Source organism: Cherax quadricarinatus, chromosome 19 (genome assembly GCF_038502225.1).
Source record: "Cherax quadricarinatus isolate ZL_2023a chromosome 19, ASM3850222v1, whole genome shotgun sequence".
Classification (NCBI taxonomy): domain Eukaryota; kingdom Metazoa; phylum Arthropoda; class Malacostraca; order Decapoda; family Parastacidae; genus Cherax; species Cherax quadricarinatus.
Window position 1 is genome coordinate 8,567,349 of NC_091310.1, and position 22,721 is coordinate 8,590,069.

Consider the following 22,721-nt stretch of genomic DNA (forward strand, 5'->3'; position numbering starts at 1 on the left):
GCATTACGGTGGCATGACAAACGAGATGTCACATTGTTGACAACCATTCACCGTAATGAAATACAAGACAGTGGCAAAGTTGATCGAGTGACTAATGAACGTATTTGAAAACCAGTGACAGTGATTGATTATACACAAAACATGCGCTTGGTTGACAAATGTGACATGCAGATTGGTTTTGTTGACTGTGTTCGTAAGAGTTACAAGTGGTACTTGAAACTTATCTTCCATCTCATGGACATTTCAATGCTCAATGCATATAATATGTACCAAATAAAGACTGGCAACAGACCACCGTATGGTGAATTTTGTTTGTCTGTTGTCAGACAACTCATAATGAAGTACCAGGTAAGAGCACCTGCTATACAACACGGTCCTCGAATTCCTCAGGATATACCCATGCATTTGAGGAGGGAAGGTGATCATTTCATAATACAACTTCCTTCAACTCAGAAGAAATTTGCTCAGAAGAGATGCATCGTCTGTGCACAAACAAAACGACGACAACAAAGACGCAAAGACACTCGGTTTATGTGTGAGGAATGTAAGGTGCCTCTGTGCATGGTGCCTTGTTTCAAGGAGTTCCACAAGCTCCAGCAGTTCTAAAACCATGTCCAGTGATTGTAAATATGTAAATATATGATAGAACATTAGTATTATACAATATTTGTGCATGTTTATTGTAATAAACAACAGTGGTAAACAATAATATGATAATAACTTTAGTGCGGTTATTGTGTTCAGTACAGTGAGTTTATATATATACATTATATACAGTATTGGTCTCTCAGGCCCCAAATGTTAGTAGGAATAGAAAAAAATTGGAAAAGAAAAGAAAAATCAATAAAAACCGCAAAATAATGTAATGCGCGTATGTGGAATTCGTCGATGTTGCCGCCACCACATCATTTTTGACAAACTTCTTGGCACTGTATCTCGGTAAGTACTGATCAGATTTTTTTTTTGTCTTATTACCTTCACAAAAATATGCTCTTTAATTCTGCAAGAAAAAATAATTTTTTTTTTTTTTTTAAATTTCTTTAACACTGGAGCACCACTTCAGATTTTGGCCTTGGACCCTGAAGGGGTTAAGTGTCGTAAAAACAGCCTTGTGGTCAGACGATCCAACGTAGCCGAGGGGTTGACAAGTGACTATGACTTCTGCCAGATCACTCACTACTGGGTCAAGGGAGGAGCCAGAGATGTGAGTAGGGAAATCAACAAAGTTTCTCATGTCAAATACTGCAAGAAGGTCATCAAAGTCCCTCTGTATAAGGTCTTGGTTGAGGTCACCAACAATTATGATATGTTGACAGTTGTGTTGTAGCAGAAGGGAGTCCATATTTTCCATTAGGAAGTTGATGGGGTCTGCATGTTGCCACTGAGGTCTGTTCATTGCACATGCTAGTACAGAGGTACTAGTGTTTATGCAGAGCTTGAAGAACATCATCTCAAGATGTGTAGGGGTGGCAGCATCAATGTGCTGGGCATGAACACTTTTAGAGAAGCACACAGCAACACCTCCTCCTTGCCCTTGCCTGTCTCTTCTCATCCATGAGGTGTAGCAAGCAATTCTTGCAAAATTTTCTGGAGTCCTGTCATCAAAAATGTTTCAACAACAGCTATCATGCCGGGATGTCGAGTGTTCACAAAACTATGTGTGAGCTCTCCTACATTAGTAATGAAACCTCCAATGTTGGCCGATAGGATGCTGTTAGACTGGCTCCTCATGATGTGGTCAGCTTGAGGTGGTGGGTGTGTAAGGCATGTAAGGTGCCTGCCCTTGAGAGAGGTAGGGTACTGCGGCAGCTGCAGGGATGTAGGTCTGTGGTCTTGTATAAGGTACAATACCACCTGCTGGGCTGGGATAGGAGTAGCTGAGTGGGTGACGTGTGAGAGTGTTTACCAATTCAGAGATCCTGCTGGTTTGTTCCGAGAACAGGTCCCTAAACAGGTGGTCCTGTCTGTCAAGTTCTTTATCTCTCTCTATCTCTCTATATCTTTCTCTATCCCTCTTTCTCTATCTCTCTTTCTCTATCTCTCTTTCTCTATCTCTCTTTATCTCTCTCTCTCTCTCTCTCTTTATCTCTCTTTATCTCTCAATCATATACAGGTACCATCCGACTTACGACCGAGTTCGGTTCCGAGAAACCGGTCATAAGTCGAAATGGTCGTAAGTCGAACTTTACTACTGAATATCAACATAACATTTCTGTAATGACTTTATTTTATTGTTTTATTTTGGTATTTCATGTTTTACTTTACTTTTTATGCTGTTAGTACTGTATTTTATACTGTAAGGTTTAGGATAAACACTGTGTACAACACAAACAGTTGTTTATTTCCCAGAAATTTGGCATAAAAAACACGGTCGTAAGTTGAGTGGTCGTATGTCGAGCAGGTCGTAAGTCGGATGGTAGGTGTATTTACATATGTACAATCACTGAACATGTTTTTAGAACTGCACAATCACTCAACATGTTTTTAGAACTGCTGCAGCTTGTGGAACTCCTTGAAACAAGTCACCAGCATGGCTTGCAATAGCTGTGTCAGGGTGATTTTCATCCGTAAAGGTTTGCACCTTTGTCCACATTGCGCAAATTTCCTTAATCGTTGAAGAAGGCAACTTCTTCAATATCTCTCTCCCTTCCTCTGAAGCAATTTCCTCAGTTGTGGCCTCTTGCTGTTGAAGATGCTCTTGCAGTTCATCATTGGTTAGTTCTTCATCATCGTCCTCCAACTCTTCCACATACTCGCCACTAACCTCCAACCCCAAGGACTTCCCCAGTGCCACAGTAGATTCCACAACTGGCATAGGCTTCTCAGGGTTAGCCCCAAACCCTTCAAAATCCCTCTATTGTACACCTTCTGGCCACAGTTTCCTCCAAGCAGAGTTCAAGGTCCTGTTAGTCACTCCCTCCCAAGCCTTACCTACAAGGTTTATGCAATTGAGGATGCTAAAGTGATCTTTCCAAAACTCACTTAGGGTCAATCGAGTGTCTGAGGTCACTTCAAAGCACTTTTGAAACACTGCTTTGGTGTCAGTTTTTTGAAATTTGAAATGACCTGTTGGTCCATGGGATGGAGGAGAGGAGTGGTATTAGTAGGCAAGAACTTTGACAAAACTCATCTCCCTCGAAATTTGCTCTGGTAACTCTGAAGTATGAGCAGGAGCATTGTCTAATACCAGGAGGCACTTGAGGTCCAATTTATTTTCCAGGAGGTAATTTTTCACAGTGGGGCCAAACGCATGATAAAACCAATCATAGAAAATGTTCCTAGTGATCCATGCCTTACTGTTTGCCCTCCACATCACACACAAATTAGCCTTGACAACATTGTTTTTCTTGAACACTCTGGGAGTTTCAGAGTAATACACAAGTAGAGGCTTCACTTTGCAGTCCCCACTAGCATTACTACACAACATGTTACCCTGTCTTTCATAGGCTGGTGTCCTGGGAGTGCTTTTTCCTCCTGTGTAATGTAGGTCCTGTTTGGCATTTTCTTCCAAAACAGGCCTGTTTTGTCACAATTAAACACTTGTTGGGGTTTTAATTTTTCACTGTCTATGTACTCCTTGAATTCCTGCACATATTTTTCAGCTGCTTTTTTGTCCGAACTGGCAGCCTCTCCATGCCTTACCACACTGTGTATGCCGCTACAATTCTTAAATCTCTCAAACCAACCTTTGCTGGCCTTAAATTCAATAACATCACCACTAGTTTCAGGTATTTTCTTAATTAAATCGTCATGCAACTGCCTTGCCTTTTCACATAGTGGTCCCTCGTTTTTCATAATAATCCGTTCCTGGAGGTGCTACTATTATCGAAATCTACGATTTTCGAATCAATTTTCAATCCGATGGATCTATAATTTCCTCACTAACAGAACACAGAGAGTAGTCGTCAACAGAGTAAAGTCCGAGGCAGCTACTGTGAAAAGCTCTGTTCCACAAGGCACAGTACTCGCTCCCATCTTGTTCCTCATCCTCATATCCGACATAGACAAGGATGTCAGCCACAGCACCGTGTCTTCCTTTGCAGATGACACCCGAATCTGCATGACAGTGTCTTCCATTGCAGACACTGCAAAGCTCCAGGTAGACATCAACCAAATCTTTCAGTGGGCTGCAGAAAACAATATGAAGTTCAACGATGAGAAATTTCAATTACTCAGATATGGTAAACATGAGGAAATTAAATCTTCATCAGAGTACAAAACAAATTCTGGCCACAAAATAGAGCGAAACACCAACGTCAAAGACCTGGGAGTGATCATGTCGGAGGATCTCACCTTCAAGGACCATAACATTGTATCAATCGCATCTGCTAGAAAAATGACAGGATGGATAATGAGAACCTTCAAAACTAGGGAGGCCAAGCCCATGATGACACTCTTCAGGTCACTTGTTCTATCTAGGCTGGAATATTGCTGCACACTAACAGCACCTTTCAAGGCAGGTGAAATTGCCAACCTAGAAAATGTACAGAGAACTTTCACGGCGCGCATAACGGAGATAAAACACCTCAATTACTGGGAGCGCTTGAGGTTCCTAAACCTGTATTCCCTGGAACGCAGGAGGGAGAGATACATGATTATATACACCTGGAAAATCCTAGAGGGACTAGTACCGAACTTGCACACGAAAATCACTCACTACGAAAGCAAAAGACTTGGCAGACGATGCACCATCCCCCCAATGAAAAGCAGGGGTGTCACTAGCATGTTAAGAGACCATACAATAAGTGTCAGGGGCCCGAGACTGTTCAACTGCCTCCCAGCACACATAAGGGGGATTACCAACAGACCCCTGGCAGTCTTCAAGCTGGCACTGGACAAGCACCTAAAGTCAGTTCCTGATCAGCCGGGCTGTGGCTCGTACGTTGGTTTGCGTGCAGCCAGCAGCAACAGCCTGGTTGATCAGGCTCTGATCCACCAGGAGGCCTGGTCACAGACCGGGCCGCAGGGGCGTTGACCCCCGGAACTCTCTCCAGGTAAACTCCAGGTAAGAAATAATGTAAATACAATTAATCCGTTCCTGACACCCAGAAGTATCAACAAAAATTTTTTTTTACCTTAAAGATAGATTTACATGCACAAAAGAATGAACATTCAACATGACAGTTACCTTTATTGAAGGCTGTTGTTGAAGAATGGAAGACAGGGAGGAGGAGAGAGGGAAGAGAGGTTATTGTTTGGAAGGGGAATCCCCCTCCATAAGGAGGAGAGGTTGGATAAATGCTTGAGTGAGAGGGATTGGATTTGAGTGGGACTTGCATATCAGGGCTTATTTCTTGGTTGTGCAAGAATGGTATATAGTACCGACAATTTCTTGGGTAGCATTGAAAATTGGGTTGGGCAAATGTTTTGTTAGTGGGATGAATTGTAAAGGGCCTGCCTAGTATGGGCCAACAGGCCTGCTGCAGTGTTCCTCCTTTCTTATGTTCTTATGACTCTAGGTCACTTCAGGGGCCACTTACCTAGCTTAAATATAGATTTACATGCAGAAAAGAATGCCAAATAAATGTAGAGCACTAATAAAATGTATAAATGAACATTGGTAATAGGGGTAGTTGATGAGTGAAACGGTCTGCCTAGTAGGGTGATCAAAGCTAAAACATTGGGTCGTTTCAAATTTAGGTTGGATAAATACATTAGTGAGAGGGGTTGGCTTTGAATCGATCTTGCACATGAGTAAATAGGTTTATCAAAGCTTATTGCTTGGGTATAGCAGTTATGCTGTTAGTGGGTTGGATTTGTGAAGGACCGGCCTAGTATGGGCCAGCAGGGGTGTTGCAGTGTTCCTACTTTCTTAAGCTCTTATTTAACATCACACTTACCAGTAGGGTGATCGAGGCTAGGACCTGGGTAGCTTTAAGAAGAGATTGGACAAATATATGAGTAGGAGGAGCTGAGTTTGATTTATGTCATTGGATACGGGAGTAAATTCTTGGGTAGCTTTGTGTAGAGGTCATTTTGATAAGGACCTGCCTTGTATGGGCCAGTAGACCTGCAGTGTTCTTCCATTGTTATGTTCTTGTGTAAAGTAAAAGGAATTTTACTTTAAGTTAACTAATATTACTGTCACGAGGGACATTGTTATTAACCCTTTCAGGGTCCAAGGCCAAAATCTGAAGTGGTGCTCCAGTGTCCAAGAAATTTTGAAAAAAAAAAAAAATTATTTTTTCTTACAGAATTAAAGAGCATATTTTTGTGAAGGTAATAAGACAAAAAAAAAAATCTGATCAGTACTTACCGAGATACAGTGCCAAGAAGTTTGTCAAAAATGATGTGGTGGCGGCAACATCGACGAATTCCACATACGCGCATTACATTATTTTGTGGTTTTAGTTGTTTTTTCTTTTCTTTTCCAATTTTTTTCTATTCCTACTAACATTTGGGGCCTGAGAGACCAATACTGTATATAATGTATATATATAAACTCACTGTACTGAACACAATAACCGCACTAAAGTTATTATCATATTATTGTTTACCACTGTTGTTTATTACAATAAACATGCACAAATCTTGTAATATACTAATGTTCTATCATATATTTACAATCACTGGACATGGTTTTAAAACTGCTGCAGCTTGTGGAACTCCTTGAAACAAGGCACCATGCACAGAGGCACCTTACATTCCTCACACATAAACCGAGTGTCTTTGCGTCTTTGTTGCCATCGTTTTGTTTGTGCACAGACAATGCATCTCTTCTGAGCAAATTTCTTCTGAGTTGAAGGAAGCTGTATTATGAAATGATCACCTTCCCTCTTCAAACGCTTGGGTATATCCTGAGGAATTCGAGGACCATGTTGTATAGCAGGTGTTGTTACCTGGTAATTCATTATGAGTTGTCTGACAACAGACAAACAAAATTCACCATACGGTGGTCTGTTGCCAGTCTTTATTTGGTACATATTATATGCATTGAGCATTGAAATGTCCATGAGATGGAAGAAAAGTTTCATGTACCACTTGTAACTCTTACGAACACAGTCAACAAAACCAATCTGCATATCACACTTGTCAACCAAGCGCATGTTTTGTGTATAATCAATCACTGACACTGGTTTTCGAATACGTTCATTAGTCACTCGATCAACTTTGCCACTGTCTTGCATTTCATTACGGTGAATGGTTGTCAACAACGTGACATCTCGTTTGTCATGCCACCGTAATGCCATGATGTCATTGGCAGTAAACACCTGCACGTCATCACCACGAGCACCTGCGTTGAGCCTGGGCATATGTTTACGATTAGAACTCACTGTGCCACACACATCTGTCTTGTTCACTCGCATGAAATCACTGAGTAATGGGCTTGTGTACCAGTTATCGGTATATAATGTATGCCCCTTACCAAGATAAGGTGCCATCATGTTTCTCACTACGTCACCTGAGATACCCAATAACATCTTGGTATCTTTCAATGTTTTACTACCCGTGTATACAACAATATCCAACACCAGGCCACTGTCACAATCACAGAGTACAAACAGTTTTATACCAAAGCGTTTCCTCTTGCTCGGTATATACTGCTTGAATGACAGTCTACCTTTGAACAAAATCAAAGACTCGTCAATTACAAGATTCTTGAATGGATAAAAGTATATCCTGAACTTTTGTTTGAGATACATGAAAACATTTCTAATCTTGTATAACCTGTCACTTCTGTCAGGCCTGGTTTTGTCAGAGAAGTGCAACATACATAAGAGTAAGATAAACCTGTTCACTGGTATGATTTCACTGAAGACCGGGGTAGAAATTAGCCGATCTGTGGACCAGTATGCTTTTATATTATGCTTATAGACGTGAGGCATAAGCATTATTGTTGCAAAAACCAAATACATTTCTGCAACAGTCGTCTCTTTCCACTCGTGTAGTCTTGACTGTGGTGATAAGATCGTATTTGCCATGGTGTACTCAAAATACTTATTACTTTCCCTGACAATAATTTCCATCAATGGCTGGTCAAAGAATAATTCAAAGAATTCCAGTTCATTGGCCGTGGTTCCAAGGGGACAAGTAGGTAGAATTCCACTTTGAGAATCATCAAAGTGGTGAGGCTTGGGAACAAAATTGGGATTTTGCTGCCAATCCCACATACAGTTTGCTGGTGGATACTGGACATCATAGGCTGGTTGTGCGGGTGGTTGTGGTTGTGGTGGGCTGGTGGCTGGCGCTCCGCTTTGTCCTTGAACTGACGAGTCAGCAGCGTGGGTCCCAGCGTGGCCTGGTGAGTCACGCATGGCGGTGCCACTACCATCACCACTAACACCATCCACTGATGCCTGTGGTCTATCCATGCCAAGTGTAGCCACATCATCCTCACTATCACTACCTAAAACTGGTGTTGGGCCACGGGATGTACTCCGGGATGTACTCCGTCCCCTGGGCACAGCGTAGGGTACACTACCCGAGCGCATGCAGCGGCGAACATACCGACGCTTCACTGGTGAATATGATTCCTCACTATCACTACTCGATTGATCGTCGAGCGCAATAAAATCACAGTCCACGTCACTATCATCAGCATTACTGAAGTCAGAGGCCTGGCCATGCGAAAATATTAGTTTTCTCTTGCGACGAGGAACAACCGACCGTGAGTCACGAGTGCCCACACCAGAGGTAGAAGGTTGAGGATCGTCAGGGTTTTCTGCACTATTATCGATATCCTGGTCATTCTTTTCGGTCACTAACTGATCAAAGCCGTAGAATTCGTCTTCATTTCCACTTCCATCAGTGTCAGAACTATCAGATAGGAAGAGGAGAGTCCCAATTTTCCGGGGAGTGAGAGCTGACTTGCGACGAGGCATGGTGAACAAGGGTAACTGAGCCGGCGTTCCCACAATGCTATGCGGGTGCCTAGATTTTTTGTTTATGGCGCACACCCACCACACAGACCCGTTCTCTCACATGTAGGCCTATGAGCGTTTTCGCGCTAAATTTGACAGCGCTAGAATTTTGGCATAGATCTACAGTTTGGACACTCAACGTAAAGCCGTTGATCTACGGGACTGGCCCTGAAAGGGTTAAACAGATAGACAAACTGAAGCAAAATAAGTCCCCGGGACCCGATGAGTTGTTTTCCAGGGTACTTAACCTTTTCAGGGTCCAAGGCCCAAATCTGGAGTCACGCACCAGTGTCCAAGAATTTTCAAAAAAAAAATTTGTTATTTTTTCTTATGAAATGATAGAGAATCTTTTTGTGAAGGTAATAAAACAAAAAGTACGAAATTTGGTGGAAAATTGACGAAATTATGCTCTCGCGAATTTTGATGTGTCAGCGATATTTACGAATCGGCGATTTTGCCGACTTTGACTCCCATTTTAGGCCAATTACATTATTCTAGTCGACCAAATTCTTAGCTATTTCACTAGTATTACTTATATTCTATCGACTGAGCACAAGAAATTGCCAAGTCAACTGTTTCAACTACAAAATGAAGTGATCGGAAATTGGTAATTTGGCCAATTTAACACAAATTTCAAAATAGGGTCCAGAATAAACAATGTAGGTATTCCTGGCACTAAACTAACATTTCCTCTGTTCATTAGTTACATTTTGAGGCTTTACAAATAAATTCCATTTTTATTTTTTATTCATATATTGAATTTTTATTCACACCAAAAAATAGAAGATTTACTGTTATGCAATATTGTAATAATTGTATAAATATCATCAACACATTTGTGAATGTATATTAGACCCACCAGCTGGCATGTATTAGACATGTGAGGTCGTTTGTTTACTCTTGAACATCGGCAAAAATTTAACATTTCCGCTACTTTGAGCTCAGTTTCAAGCCATTTCCAGTGCTAAAATTAATCAAAATCATCTCTATTTCTGTAATATGTCTTCCATTCTATCAAATGAGACCAAGAAATCGCAAATACAACTATAAAAAACATATGAAAAAACACTGCAAAGTTGCTGTTTTAATCGAGAATCATGGTCTCAGTTTTTTTTTTCTCTCATTATACACAGTGTGCTGCAGGATTTGTTTTATGTGGTGCACACATACCACATAGATGTATTCTCTCATATCTAGACCCAAATGTACCACTCACAGAGTGAGCTGAGCTCATGACGTAGATCTACGGTTTGGACCCTGAACATAAAGCCGAAGATCTACGGGACGGACCCTGAAAGGGTTAAAGACTAGTAACAAAGTTATTGAAACTGATGTTGCAATAAATTTGTTACTGTCTGGAAGGTCTATTATTTATACATACTAATAATCACAACTGAGCAGTAACATGTCAGACAATTACAGCATGGGGGAAGTTGTGACATCTTTAGGTCTTTCATGTTGAAGTCAACACATTTTCAAGAGCTTGCAATAGTGGAATGGAATGGAGAACAACTCAGGTAGGTTTGTCTGTGAAGCTTTCCCCTGAGCTGTTTTCTATTATATTCTGTTATTGCAACCTCCTGACAGAGTGTTGACTGTAACATAGGCCTAGAGCTGTCATTCAACTCCCCCACCCTGTGGTTACGTTGCATCTTATACATAATGAGAAGTAAACTGTCATTTTAGTTTTGACCTTCTGAGATTTGTGTTTTTCAGGCTGGAGCGTATGAATATGAGGAGGATGGAGAGAAGACACAAGGTGTCCCTAAGAAAGCAAATGGACTTCCTATATGGGGTAATGAAAAGACAATGAATCTCAACCCTCTTATTTTGACTAATATCCAGTCATCACAGTATTTCAAAGGTGGGTTAAGAACAACATCCAGAACTATTCTACATTGTATTGCTCATTTTTCTCATCTAAGATCAAATATTTCAGTTTGATCTAAATATTTGTTAGATGCAGTACTATAGCAGAACATATTGACCACAATGTTTTGTACACGAAGGGGGGACTTTAAAGAATAGAATATTATGGTTAATAGGTTTTAACATGGTAATGTTTTAATGCATAATTCATTTTACCCAGCCGATAGTGATTAACAGAGTTACTAGAGTATATGTTTCAATGTATGGCTTAACTGTTTATACAGTAGTGTACTGTATTTTATATTAACCATTTGACTGTTTTTGTCTTGTATATACAGTGGACCCCCGCATAACGATATTATTTCAGTCCAGAAGTCTGTTTGGGTGCCGTTATAGACCGAATTTGTTCCCATAAGAAATATTGTGAATTAGATTAGTCCATTTCAGACCCCTAAAAATACACCTACAAAAGCACTTACAAAAATAAACTTACATAATTGGTCGAGTTGGGAGCTGATCGTTATCCGGGGGTCCACTGTATATACGTCTTATGAGCCAGTGTTTTTGATGTATTAATATGCCAAAATTCTAGCTGCTTCAGGTCAAGTAGGAGAAGGCAGGTAGGTCCTCATGTGAAAGAATGGGTCTGTGTGGTCAGTGTGCGCAGTATAAAAAAAATCCTGCAGCACCAGTGCGTAATGAGAAAATGAAAACTCCGACCGTGTTTTTGGATTAAAACGCCGACTTTGAGGTGTATTTTAGTATAGTTTTTATGGTTACATTCTCGTTTTTGTAGTCACATTTGATAGAATGGAAAACATAATAGTATAGAAATGATGGTGATTTTGATTGGTTTTACTATGAAAAGGACATTGAAATGGGACTCAAAGTAGGGGAAATGTTTGATTTTTACCAATGTTCAAGAGTAAACAAATCACACCACACATCCAATACACGTCAACTGGGGAGTCTAATATTCTTTCACTAGTGCACTGATATTATTTATACCATTTATAATAGTTGGCTTACCTGAATGATAGAATTTCTGGCAGTTGAACTCTTACATAATGAGTGCAACTCACACAATGTTACTGCAGGTGTATTCTGGCTGGTAGAATTTTACAATGGATTTTAATGTCACTTTATACACAAAATAAAATTTATTTGTACATTTAATTTCTTGATTGCTTACCTGATATTTTGTTGTTGATTCTTGAGAGATGTGGCTGTATAGTATTTACCTATAAGTTTATAAATGGTTATATGTCTGAAAACAAAGTTCAATGTCAGTTTCCATATAGTGATTGGAAACAAAGTAGGATTGCAGAAGCAGCATGTAGATTTTAGAAAGGTAAAGAAATGTGTGGATCATCTCTGCATTAAAGCAGTGTAATGAGCAGTATTTAGATGAAAAAATATTGCATTGGTGATGTTAGGAAAAATATACAACAGGGTGGATAGAGGACTTATGTAAAGTGATGTAAATGTGTGGTAAAGATAGCAAGTGGTTAAAAGTTCCGATTAGTTATGAGGAGAGTTAGGCAGGGTTATGTTGTACAGTGGACCCTCGGTTTTTGTGTTTAATCCGTTCCAGAGCCATCGACCAAAACTGAAATCGGCCAAAACCAAAACCATTTTTCCCCATAAGAAATAATGTAAATGGAATTAATCTGTTCCAAACACCCAGAAGTATCAACAAAAAATTGTTTCTTTACCTTAAAGATAGTTACATGCACAAAAGAATAAACATTAAACATGACACTTACCTTTATTGAAGACTGTTGTTACTGGAAGGAGGAGAGAGAGGAGGGGAGAGGGAAGATAGGTTATTGTTTGGAAGGGAAATCCTGCTCCATAAGGACTCGAGGTACCAAGTCTTTATCTGGAGCCACTTCCTTTGTTTTTTAATACCACTAATACCAGCTTGACAGTCACTAGACCCCTGTTGCACAAAATATCTGTCCAGATAGGTCTGTTTCTGGCATCTCTTCAAAATTTGCCTTAAATGGGACATGGCATTGTCATTGAAAAAGTCACCAACACGGATTGCAACAGCTTTCTCAGGGTGATGTTCCTCCACAAATGAATGCAATTTAGATCACATTGCACAAATCTCCTTACTCTTTGAAGAAGGCACCTTCTTCTATCTCTCCTCCTCCTCCTCCTCTGAAGCAATTTCCTGAGCTGTGGTCTATTGCTGTTGCAGACGAAGTTCTTGCAGCTCATCAGTGGTTAGCTCTTCATTGTGGTCCTCCACCAACTGTTCCACATCCTGGCCACTCACATCCAACCCCATGGAATTCCCTGCTACAGTGGATTGCACAACAGGTGTAGGGTCGACAGGGTCATCCTCAAACCCTTCAAAATCCTTCTTTTGGACACAATCTGGCCACAATTTTCTCCAAGCAGAGTTCATCGTCCTGGAAGTCACTCCCTGCCAAGCTTTATCTATAAAGCCTATGCAGTGGAAGATACCGAAGTGATTCTTCCAGAACTCTCTTAGGGTCAGTTCAGAGTCCGAGGTTATGTCAAAGCACCTTTTAACCCTTTTTTTATTTATTTATTTATTTATTTATTATAAATTTGTGCACACATACAGAGGTACAAAAAAATACAGATAAGAGCAGTATGCCAAAGCCACTTATACTATGCATAGCATTATGGGCTGGCTTAAAATTAACTTAAGATTAACTAAGCAATGATGAAGTCAGTGATAAAACATTAATGTAAACAGATTACTATAAAGCACAAGTGAGTATTACAAAGACAGGTCATATGAAGGATTCTGTTAGGTAGTGTATTTAAAAAATAATAAAGTTAGATTGGGTTTTAGGTTTAACATTTATGTGATATAATTGTGAGAAACATTTAAGATATACAATTTATAAGGTTCAGTTATTCAGTATTTATTTGGTTTTGGGTGAGTAAGTGATCTTTGAGAAGAGACTTGAATTTATAAACAGGTAGTGTTTCTTTTATATTTACAGGTAATGAATTCCAGATTTTAGGGCCTTTTATGTGCATTGAGTTTTTGCATAGTGTGAGATGAACACGAGGAACATCAAAGAGTGATCTGTGCCTTGTGTTATGGTCATGTGTTCTGTTGAGGTTGGCAAGGAGATGTTTGAGGGGAGGGTTAATATCAGAGTTAAGTGTTCTATGTATGTATGTTCTATGTATGTTCAGGCCCCTTTCTGAAACTGACATTCTATGTCGCTAAATTTTTGAAAAAAAAAAAAATTATTTTTTCTTATGAAATGATAGAGAATCTTTTCCCGATGGTAATGACACCAAAAGTTCGAAATTTGGTCGAAAACTCATGGAATTACGCTCCCGCAAAGTTAACGGTCTTGGCGACATATGCGTATTGGCGATTTCGCCGACTTTGAGCCCTATTTTCAGCCAATTCCATTGTTCCAGTTGACCAAACTCATAGCTATTTCTTTAGAACTCCATTTTATCTATCAGCTGAGTACAAGAAACCTCCCATTTACCAATTTGGACTACCCAATATTGTGGTCAGAAATTGGCAATTTGGCCAATTTCACACAAACTATAAAAGATGCCAATTTCAAAATAGGGTCCAGAATAAACAAGGTAGACATTCTTGACACTAAAATAACATATCCTCTGTTCATTAATCACATCTCTAGGCCCCTCTTATATTATTATTGCTTTCTATTTTGATTTTTTATTCATACAAAAAAATACAAAATTTACTGTTATGCAGACTACTGCATTATTGTAAAAATGGTATAAATAATATCAGTGCACTAGTTAAGAAAATTAGATTCCCCAGTTGACGTGTATTGGACGTGTGGTGTGATTTGTTTACTCCTGAACATTGGTAAAAATCGAACATTTCCGCTACTTTGAGCTCAGTTTCAAGGATGTTTTCATCTTCAAAGTAATGAAAATCATCTCTATTTCTGTAATATGTTTTCCATTTTATCACCTAAGACCATGAAAATGCAAATACATCGATAAATACTATACGAAAATACACCTCAAAGTCGGTGTTTTAATCCAAAAAACCGATCAGTTTTTTTTTCTCATTACGCACTGTGTGCTGCAGGATTTTTTTTTATGTGCTGCACACTGACCACACACACCCATTCTCTCACATGTGGGCCTACCAGCTTTCTTCTGCTTGATTTGAAGCCGCTATCATTATTATTTTTTTTTATTTTTTTTATTATCACACTGGCCGATTCCCACCAAGGCAGGGTGGCCCGAAAAAGAAAAACTTTCACCATCATTCACTCCATCACTGTCTTGCCAGAAGGGTGCTTTACACTACAGTTTTTAAGCTGCAACATTAACACCCCTCCTTCAGAGTGCAGGCACTGTACTTCCCATCTCCAGGACTCAAGTCCGGCCTGCCGGTTTCCCTGAACCCCTTCATAAATGTTACTTTGCTCACACCCCAACAGCATGTCAAGTATTAAAAACCATTTGTCTCCATTCACTCCTATCAAACACGCTCACGCATGCCTGCTGGAAGTCCAAGCCCCTCGCACACAAAACCTCCTTTACCCCCTCCCTCCAACCTTTCCTAGGCTGACCCCTACCCCGCCTTCCTTCCACTACAGACTGATACACTCTTGAAGTCATTCTGTTTCGCTCCATTCTCTCTACATGTCCGAACCACCTCAACAACCCTTCCTCAGCCCTCTGGACAACAGTTTTGGTAATCCCGCACCTCCTCCTAACTTCCAAACTACGAATTCTCTGCATTATATTCACACCACACATTGCCCTCAGACATGACATCTCCACTGCCTCCAGCCTCCTCCTCGCTGCAACATTCATCACCCATGCTTCACACCCATATAAGAGCGTTGGTAAAACTATACTTTCATACATTCCCCTCTTTGCCTCCAAGGACAAAGTTCTTTGTCTCCACAGACTCCTAAGTGCACCACTCACCCTTTTCCCCTCATCAATTCTATGATTCACCTCATCTTTCATAGACCCATCCACTGACACGTCCACTCCCAAATATCTGAATACATTCACCTCCTCCATACTCTCTCCCTCCAATCTGATATCCAATCTTTCATCACCTAATCTTTTTGTTATCCTCATAACCTTACTCTTTCCTGTATTCACTTTTAATTTTCTTCTTTTGCACACCCTACCAAATTCATCCACCAATCTCTGCAACTTCTCTTCAGAATCTCCCAAGAGCACAGTGTCATCAGCAAAGAGCAACTGTGGCAACTCCCACTTTATGTTTGATTCTTTATCTTTTAACTCCACGCCTCTTGCCAAGACCCTCGCATTTACTTCTCTTACAACCCCATCTATAAATATATTAAACAACCACGGTGACATCACACATCCTTGTCTAAGGCCTACTTTTACTGGGAAATAATTTCCCTCTTTCCTACATACTCTAACTTGAGCCTCACTATCCTCGTAAAAACTCTTCACTGCTTTCAGTAACCTACCTCCTACACCATACACCTATAACATCTGCCACGTTGCCCCCCTATCCACCCTGTCATATGCCTTTTCCAAATCCATAAAAGCCACAAAGACCTCTTTAGCCTTATCTAAATACTGTTCACTTATATGTTTCACTGTAAACACCTGGTCCACACACCCCCTACCTTTCCTAAATCCTCCTTGTTCATCTGCTATCCTATTCTCCGTCTTACTCTTAATTCTTTCAATAATAACTCTACCATACACTTTACCAGGTATAGTCAACACTCTTATCCCCCTATAATTTTTTGCACTCTCTTTTGTCCCCTTTGCCTTTATACAAAGGAACTATGCATGCTCTCTGCCAATCCCTAGGTACCTTACCCTCTTCCATGCATTTATTAAATAATTGCACCAACCACTCCAAAACTATATCCCCACCTGCTTTTAACATTTCTATCTTTATCCCATCAATCCCGGCTAGAATTATTGAGTATATATACGTCTGAAACACTGGCTCGTAAGATGTATATATACGACCAAAACAGTCAAAGGGTTAAACATTGCTTTGGTGTACAGTTTTTTGAAGTTTGCGGTGATCTGCTGGTCCATGGGCTGGAGGAGAGGAGTGGTGTTAGAAGGCAAGGACTTCACTGTTACAAAGCTGAATTCCTTAGACAGTTGGTCTTCCAAGTCTGGAGGATGAGCAGGAACATTGTCCATTAACAGGAGACACTGGAGTGGCATTTTATTATCCATGAGGTATTTCTTCACACTCAGGCCAAACACTTCATTGAACCATTCCAGGAAAATTTCCCTAGTGGCCCATTCCTTCCACATCACACACAATTTACTCTTGACAACAATGTTTTTCTTGAACACACTGGGATTTTCAGAGTGATACACCAGTGAAGGCTTCACTTTGAAATCCCCACTAGCATTACCACACAACAACAGAGTTAGTCTGTCTTTCATAGGCTTGTGTCCGGGGGGTGCCTTTTCCTCCTGAGCAATGTAGGTCCTCTTTGGCATTTTCTTCCAAAAGAGGCCTGTTTCATCACAATTGAACACTTGTTCAGCTGCTTGTTTGTCTGAATTGGCACCCTCGCCATGTCTTACAACACTGTGTGTGCCTCTTCGCTTCTTGAATTTTTCAAACCAGCCTTTGCTGGCCTTAAATTCACCTACCTCAGCACTTGTTTCAGGCAGTTTCATTAAGAGGTTGTCATGTAACTGTCTTATCTTTTCACAAATAATTGACTGCACAACACTATCTCTTGCTAACTCTTTCTCTCTGATCCACACCAACAACAATTTCTCCACTTCTTGAATTGTTTGGGATCTCTGTTTGGTTATTGCATTCACCCCTTTCACAGCATCAGCTTCCATGATTTCTCTTTGCCACAGTGGAGCTGATTATTAATGGCGACTTCTTGTACATCCTGCCGAGTTTGGCAATGCGAATGCCGTTATCATATTTTCTTAGGATTTCTTTTTTTCAATGCTACTGTGTTCCTCACCTTTTTTACCAAAGCACTGGCACTAGGAGCTTTCTTTGGAGCCATGGTCACTTGTTCAGCAGTCACACACAGGAAAGAAGTGGCAAAAACAATGTTTTGTATGACCTGGCAGGATATGTTCACTCACCGAGAAACAGCACTACACTGGCTGAGAATAGTGTGGGAGGCAGCTTTGTCTGTGTGCTCGGCACTGGACAGAGCCAAAAAAATTGACGAAAAACGTGGCCCTAAACCAAAATCAGCGGTAACGGAGATCGGCATAAATGGAGGGTCTACTGTATTTGAAAGAGAGGGAGTATTTGTTGAATAAAAATATTCTAGTTAAGAATGTGTGATGTGATCCTTTAACCCTTTCAGGGTCAACAGGCCCTCTCAGAGACTTGTTCTCAGGGTCGCCCAAATTTCAAAAGAAAAAATTATTTTTTCTTATGAAATGATAGAGAATCTTGTCCTGATCATAATAACACCAAAAGTATGAAATTTGATGGAAAACTTATGGAATTATGCTCTCGCGAAGTTAGTGGTTTCGACAATGTTTACGCATCGGCGATTTTGCCCACTTTGAGCCCTATTTTCGGCCAATTCCACTGTACTAGTCGACAAAAATCGTAACTATTTCGCTAGAACTCCATTTTTTCTATCGAATGAGTGCAAGAAACCACCCATTTACCGATTTCAACTATCCAATACAGTGGTCAGAATTTAGCAATTTTGCCAATTTCACACAAATTTCAAAAGATGCCAATTTCCAAATAGGGTCCAGAATAAACAAAGACATTCCTGGCACTAAAATGACATTTCCTCTGTTCATTAGTCATGTCCTAATGCCCCTCTTACATTATTTTGCTTTCCACTTTGAATTTTTATTCTCAAAAAAAAATAGAAGATTTACTGTTATGCAGACTACTGCATTAGTGTAAAAAATGGTGTAAATAATATCGGCACACTTGTGAAAAAATACTATTAGACTCGCCAGTTGATGTGTATTGGACGCTTAGCATGATTTGTTTACTTTTGAACTTTGGTAAAAATCAAACATTTCTGCTACTTTGAGCTCAATTTCAAGGTACTTTTCATTGTAAAATCAGTCAAAATCATCTCAGTTTCTGTAATGTTTCTTCCATTCTATAGAATGAGACCAAGAAAACTAGAGTACAACAATAAATGCCATATGAAAATACAGTGCAAAGTCGCTGTTTTAGTCCAAAAACACGGTCAAAGTTTTTTTTTTCTCATTACGCACTGTGTGCTGCAGGATTTTTTTTATACTGTGCACACTGACCACATAGACCCATTCCTTCATATGTAGGCCTACCAGCTTTCTCTCACTAAATTTGAGGGCGCTAGAATTTAGGCATACTAGTACGTCAAAAACCCTGGCACGTAAGCCGTACTAGTACGGCCGAAACCCTGAAAGGGTTAATCGTTAAACTGCCACACATATTTATCAACAGGTGTGCATATACTGTCACACACACAGATCGATATTTAAATTCTAGTTCCCTCTGGATGGTCATGATCAGGAATGTTAGGCCTACTAGGAATAAAACAGGCCTGCATCATTAGTGTGTGCACTGACAAAAGATCCTCTGCTTCAAGGTACCATATTAACCTGTCTTGCCTTTGGTATCCCCTCATGCCACAGACTGTTGGCCATTTGCTATTTACCCAGGCTGATTCTAGTACTGGAGATAGTGATGAGGACTTAGAGTTGTATGATTACGAAAATACAGTGGACCCCCAGTTTACGATCAGCTCCCAATGCGACCAATTATGTAAGTGTATTTATGTAAGTGCGTTTGTACGTGTATGTTTGGGGGTCTGAAATGGACTCATCTAATTCACAATATTCCTTATGGGAACAAATTCGTTCAGTAATGGCACCTGAACATACTTCTGGAATGAAATAATATCATAAACCGGGGGTCCACTGTACAGTGTAGTGTGCTGCTGCCACTACAGATGCCTCATCAAGCAAGGAAAATCCTGATAAGCTTTGAAGCATTATACAGTGGACCCCCGGTTAACGATATTTTTTCACTCCAGAAGTATGTTCGGGTGCCAGTACTGACCGAATTTGTTCCCATAAGAAATATTGTGAATTAGATTAGTCCATTTCAGACCCCCAAACATACACGTACAAACGCACTTACATAAATACACTTACATAATTGGTCGCATTCAGAGGTAATCGTTATGCGGGGGTCCACTGTACAGTGGAACCCCGAGTTTCATGATTTATCCGTTCCAGAGAGTCTGCCGAATGACGAAATTGCTGAATGGCGAAATCATTTTCCCCACAAGAAATAATGGAAATAAAATTAATCTGTTCCAGACACCCAAAAATAATAAAAAAAATATTTGTTTTCAAATTAAATATTTACATACAGAAAACAATGAGAAATCAAGTACAGTAAATACATACATAAAATAATAATAACTTTACACTTACCTTTACTAAAGACTTCTGGGTGGATGGAAGACAGGAGGAGGGGAGAGGATGAAGGTGCACTATTGTTTGGAAGGGGAATCCCTTTCCATAAAGACTTCAGGTACCAAGTCCTTATCTGGAGTTACTTACTTTGTTTTTTACTGCCGCTGGGAACAACTTGAGAGTCACTGGACCCCTGTTGCACAAAATATCTGTCCAGAGAGCTCTGTTTCTGGCATTTCTTTAAGATTTGTCTGAAGTGGGACACAACACTGTCATTGGACATGTTGCCAACACGGCCTGCAACAGCTTTATCAGGGTGAAGTTCATCCATAAATGTTTGCACTTCAGTCCACTTTGCACAAATGTCCTTAATCTCTGAAGAGGACACTTTCCTTCATCTCTTCTCCTCTTCCTCTGAAGCAATTTCCTGAGCTGTGGTCTGTTGCTGTTGCAGATGAAGGTCTTGCAGCTCTGTAGTGGTTAGCTCTTCATCATGGTCCTCCACCAACTCTTCCACATCCTCGAAACTCGCATCCAACCCCATGGAATTCCCCCATGCCGCAATACTTTCCACAACTGGCATAGGCTCCTTAGGGTCAGCCCCAAAATCTTCAAAATCCCTTTCTTGTACACATTGTGGCCACAATTTTCTCCAAGCAGAATTCAAAGTTTTGCAAGTCACTCCCTCCCAAGCCTTGCAAGTGAGGATACTGAAGTGATCTCTCCAGAACTCTCTTAGGGTCAATTCAACTCTCTGAGGTCACTTCAAAGCAGTTTTGAAACACTGCTTTGAAATGACTTGCTGGCCCATGGGCTGGAGGAGAGGAGTTGTATTAGGAGGCAAGAACTTCACGGTGATGAAACTAAACTCCTCCACCATTTGCTCTTCCAAGTCTGGAGGATAAGCATGAGCATTGTCCATTACCAGGAAGCACTGGAGTGGCAATTTATTTTCCAGGAGGTATTTCTTCACACTGGGGCCAAACTTCATTAAACTAATCAAGGAAAATTTCCCTTGTGACCCATGCCTTACTGTTTGCCTTCCGCATCACATACAACTTACTCTTGACAACACTATTTTTCTTGAACACTCTGGGATTTCAGAGTGATACACCAGTAAAGGCTTCACTTTGCAATCCCTGCTAGCATTACTACAAAACATGAGAGTTAGCCTGTGTTTCATAGGCTTGTTTCCTGGGAGTGCCATTTCCTCCTGCGTGATGTAGGTCCTCTTTGGCATTTTCTTCCAAAAGAGGCCTGTTTTGTCACAATTGAACACTTGTTGGGGTTGCAATTCTTCAGTGTCTACATACTCCTTAAACTCCTGTACAAACTTTTCAGCTGCTTTTTTGTCAGAACTGGCAGCCTCACCATGCCTTACCACACTGTGTATGCCACTACACTTCTTAAATCCCTCAAACCAACCTTTGTTGGCCTTAAAATCACAATCATCACCACTCATTGCAGGCATTTTCTTTACGAGATCGTCATGCAACTGCCTTGCCTTTTCACATACAGGTCCGTCATCACAAATCCGGCAATCAGTTATTCGGTTCCTTCAGTTATTCGGCACTAATTTTGGCTAGCATAATTTCAAATTTCCAGGGTCGCTACACCAACCTGCTGCTACTATTTGGTGGTGCTGGAGTTTTGAGACTCTATGACCGCGGGTTCAATCCCGGCCGGGGGTATGGTTCATTTCAATTTCTTTTTCTCCATTTATTGTTTTAACCTGCTTACTTTTAGCCCTAGCCATGGTTCCAATGAATAAAAGAAATGCTTCTCATTATGTAAAGCACCTACACAGTACATTATCCATTAAAGATAAGGTGGCTTTGAAGCCACTGTCGGTTGCCATGAACTCAGTCTCGTGAAGCAGGAGAATATGCTTTATTATTACGCTAATATCAACACTACAGCTTATTTGCCTATCACAATTGATCTAATATGACATAATAAACAACATAAATAACATAAAACATGTTAAATACTCCAAAATGAATAATATTTGGCATAATACCAAGCAGTTCGACAGAGTTACGAAGAGGATATGGTAAACAAATACCATTCTCCTATCCTTGTCTTGGTGGCTTATATTAGAGAAAACAGAGTATAGCACAGGGCTAACTATGATATACACTTGTACTCCACCATAAACATGAAACAAAAAAGTTATTTTCTCTCTATAGATTATCACACATAGCAGCATATGTGTAGAGAACCTAGGATAACCCCAAAAAAGTCAACGTGGCTTATTTTTAGTACTTGGTTTGGGTTAGCTATATATGATTATTGGTAAATATTCGATTCCCAGCCAATGTAGAAACATTAGGCATGTTTCTTTACACCTGTTGTCTATGTTTACCCATCAGTAAATGGGTACCTGGGTGTTAGTCGACTAGTGTGGGTGTTATCCTGGGACACTGACCTAATTTTCTTGAAATACTCGGCATAACAAGTGCCTTTCTATACAGTAGTATGTCACTGATGTCAGCTAGGCCAGTATACCTCGTACATGTACGTGTAGTAAATAAAGATACTATTATTATTATTATTATTATTATTATTATTATTATTATTATTATTATTATTATTATTATTATTATT

General features: G+C 40.1%; 1 protein-coding gene across 2 annotated transcripts in view; it reads left to right on the plus strand.

The window, feature by feature from the left end:
* Positions 1-22,721, plus strand: part of LOC128688206 (pre-mRNA-splicing factor 38B) — a 395,211-nt gene that overhangs the window by 62,603 nt on the left and 309,887 nt on the right. For both annotated transcript variants that reach the window (XM_070086545.1, XM_070086546.1), the window contains exon 2: positions 10,578-10,725. In XM_070086545.1, the coding sequence (XP_069942646.1) occupies positions 10,578-10,725 (148 nt within the window). The remainder of the gene's footprint in view (positions 1-10,577; positions 10,726-22,721) is intronic.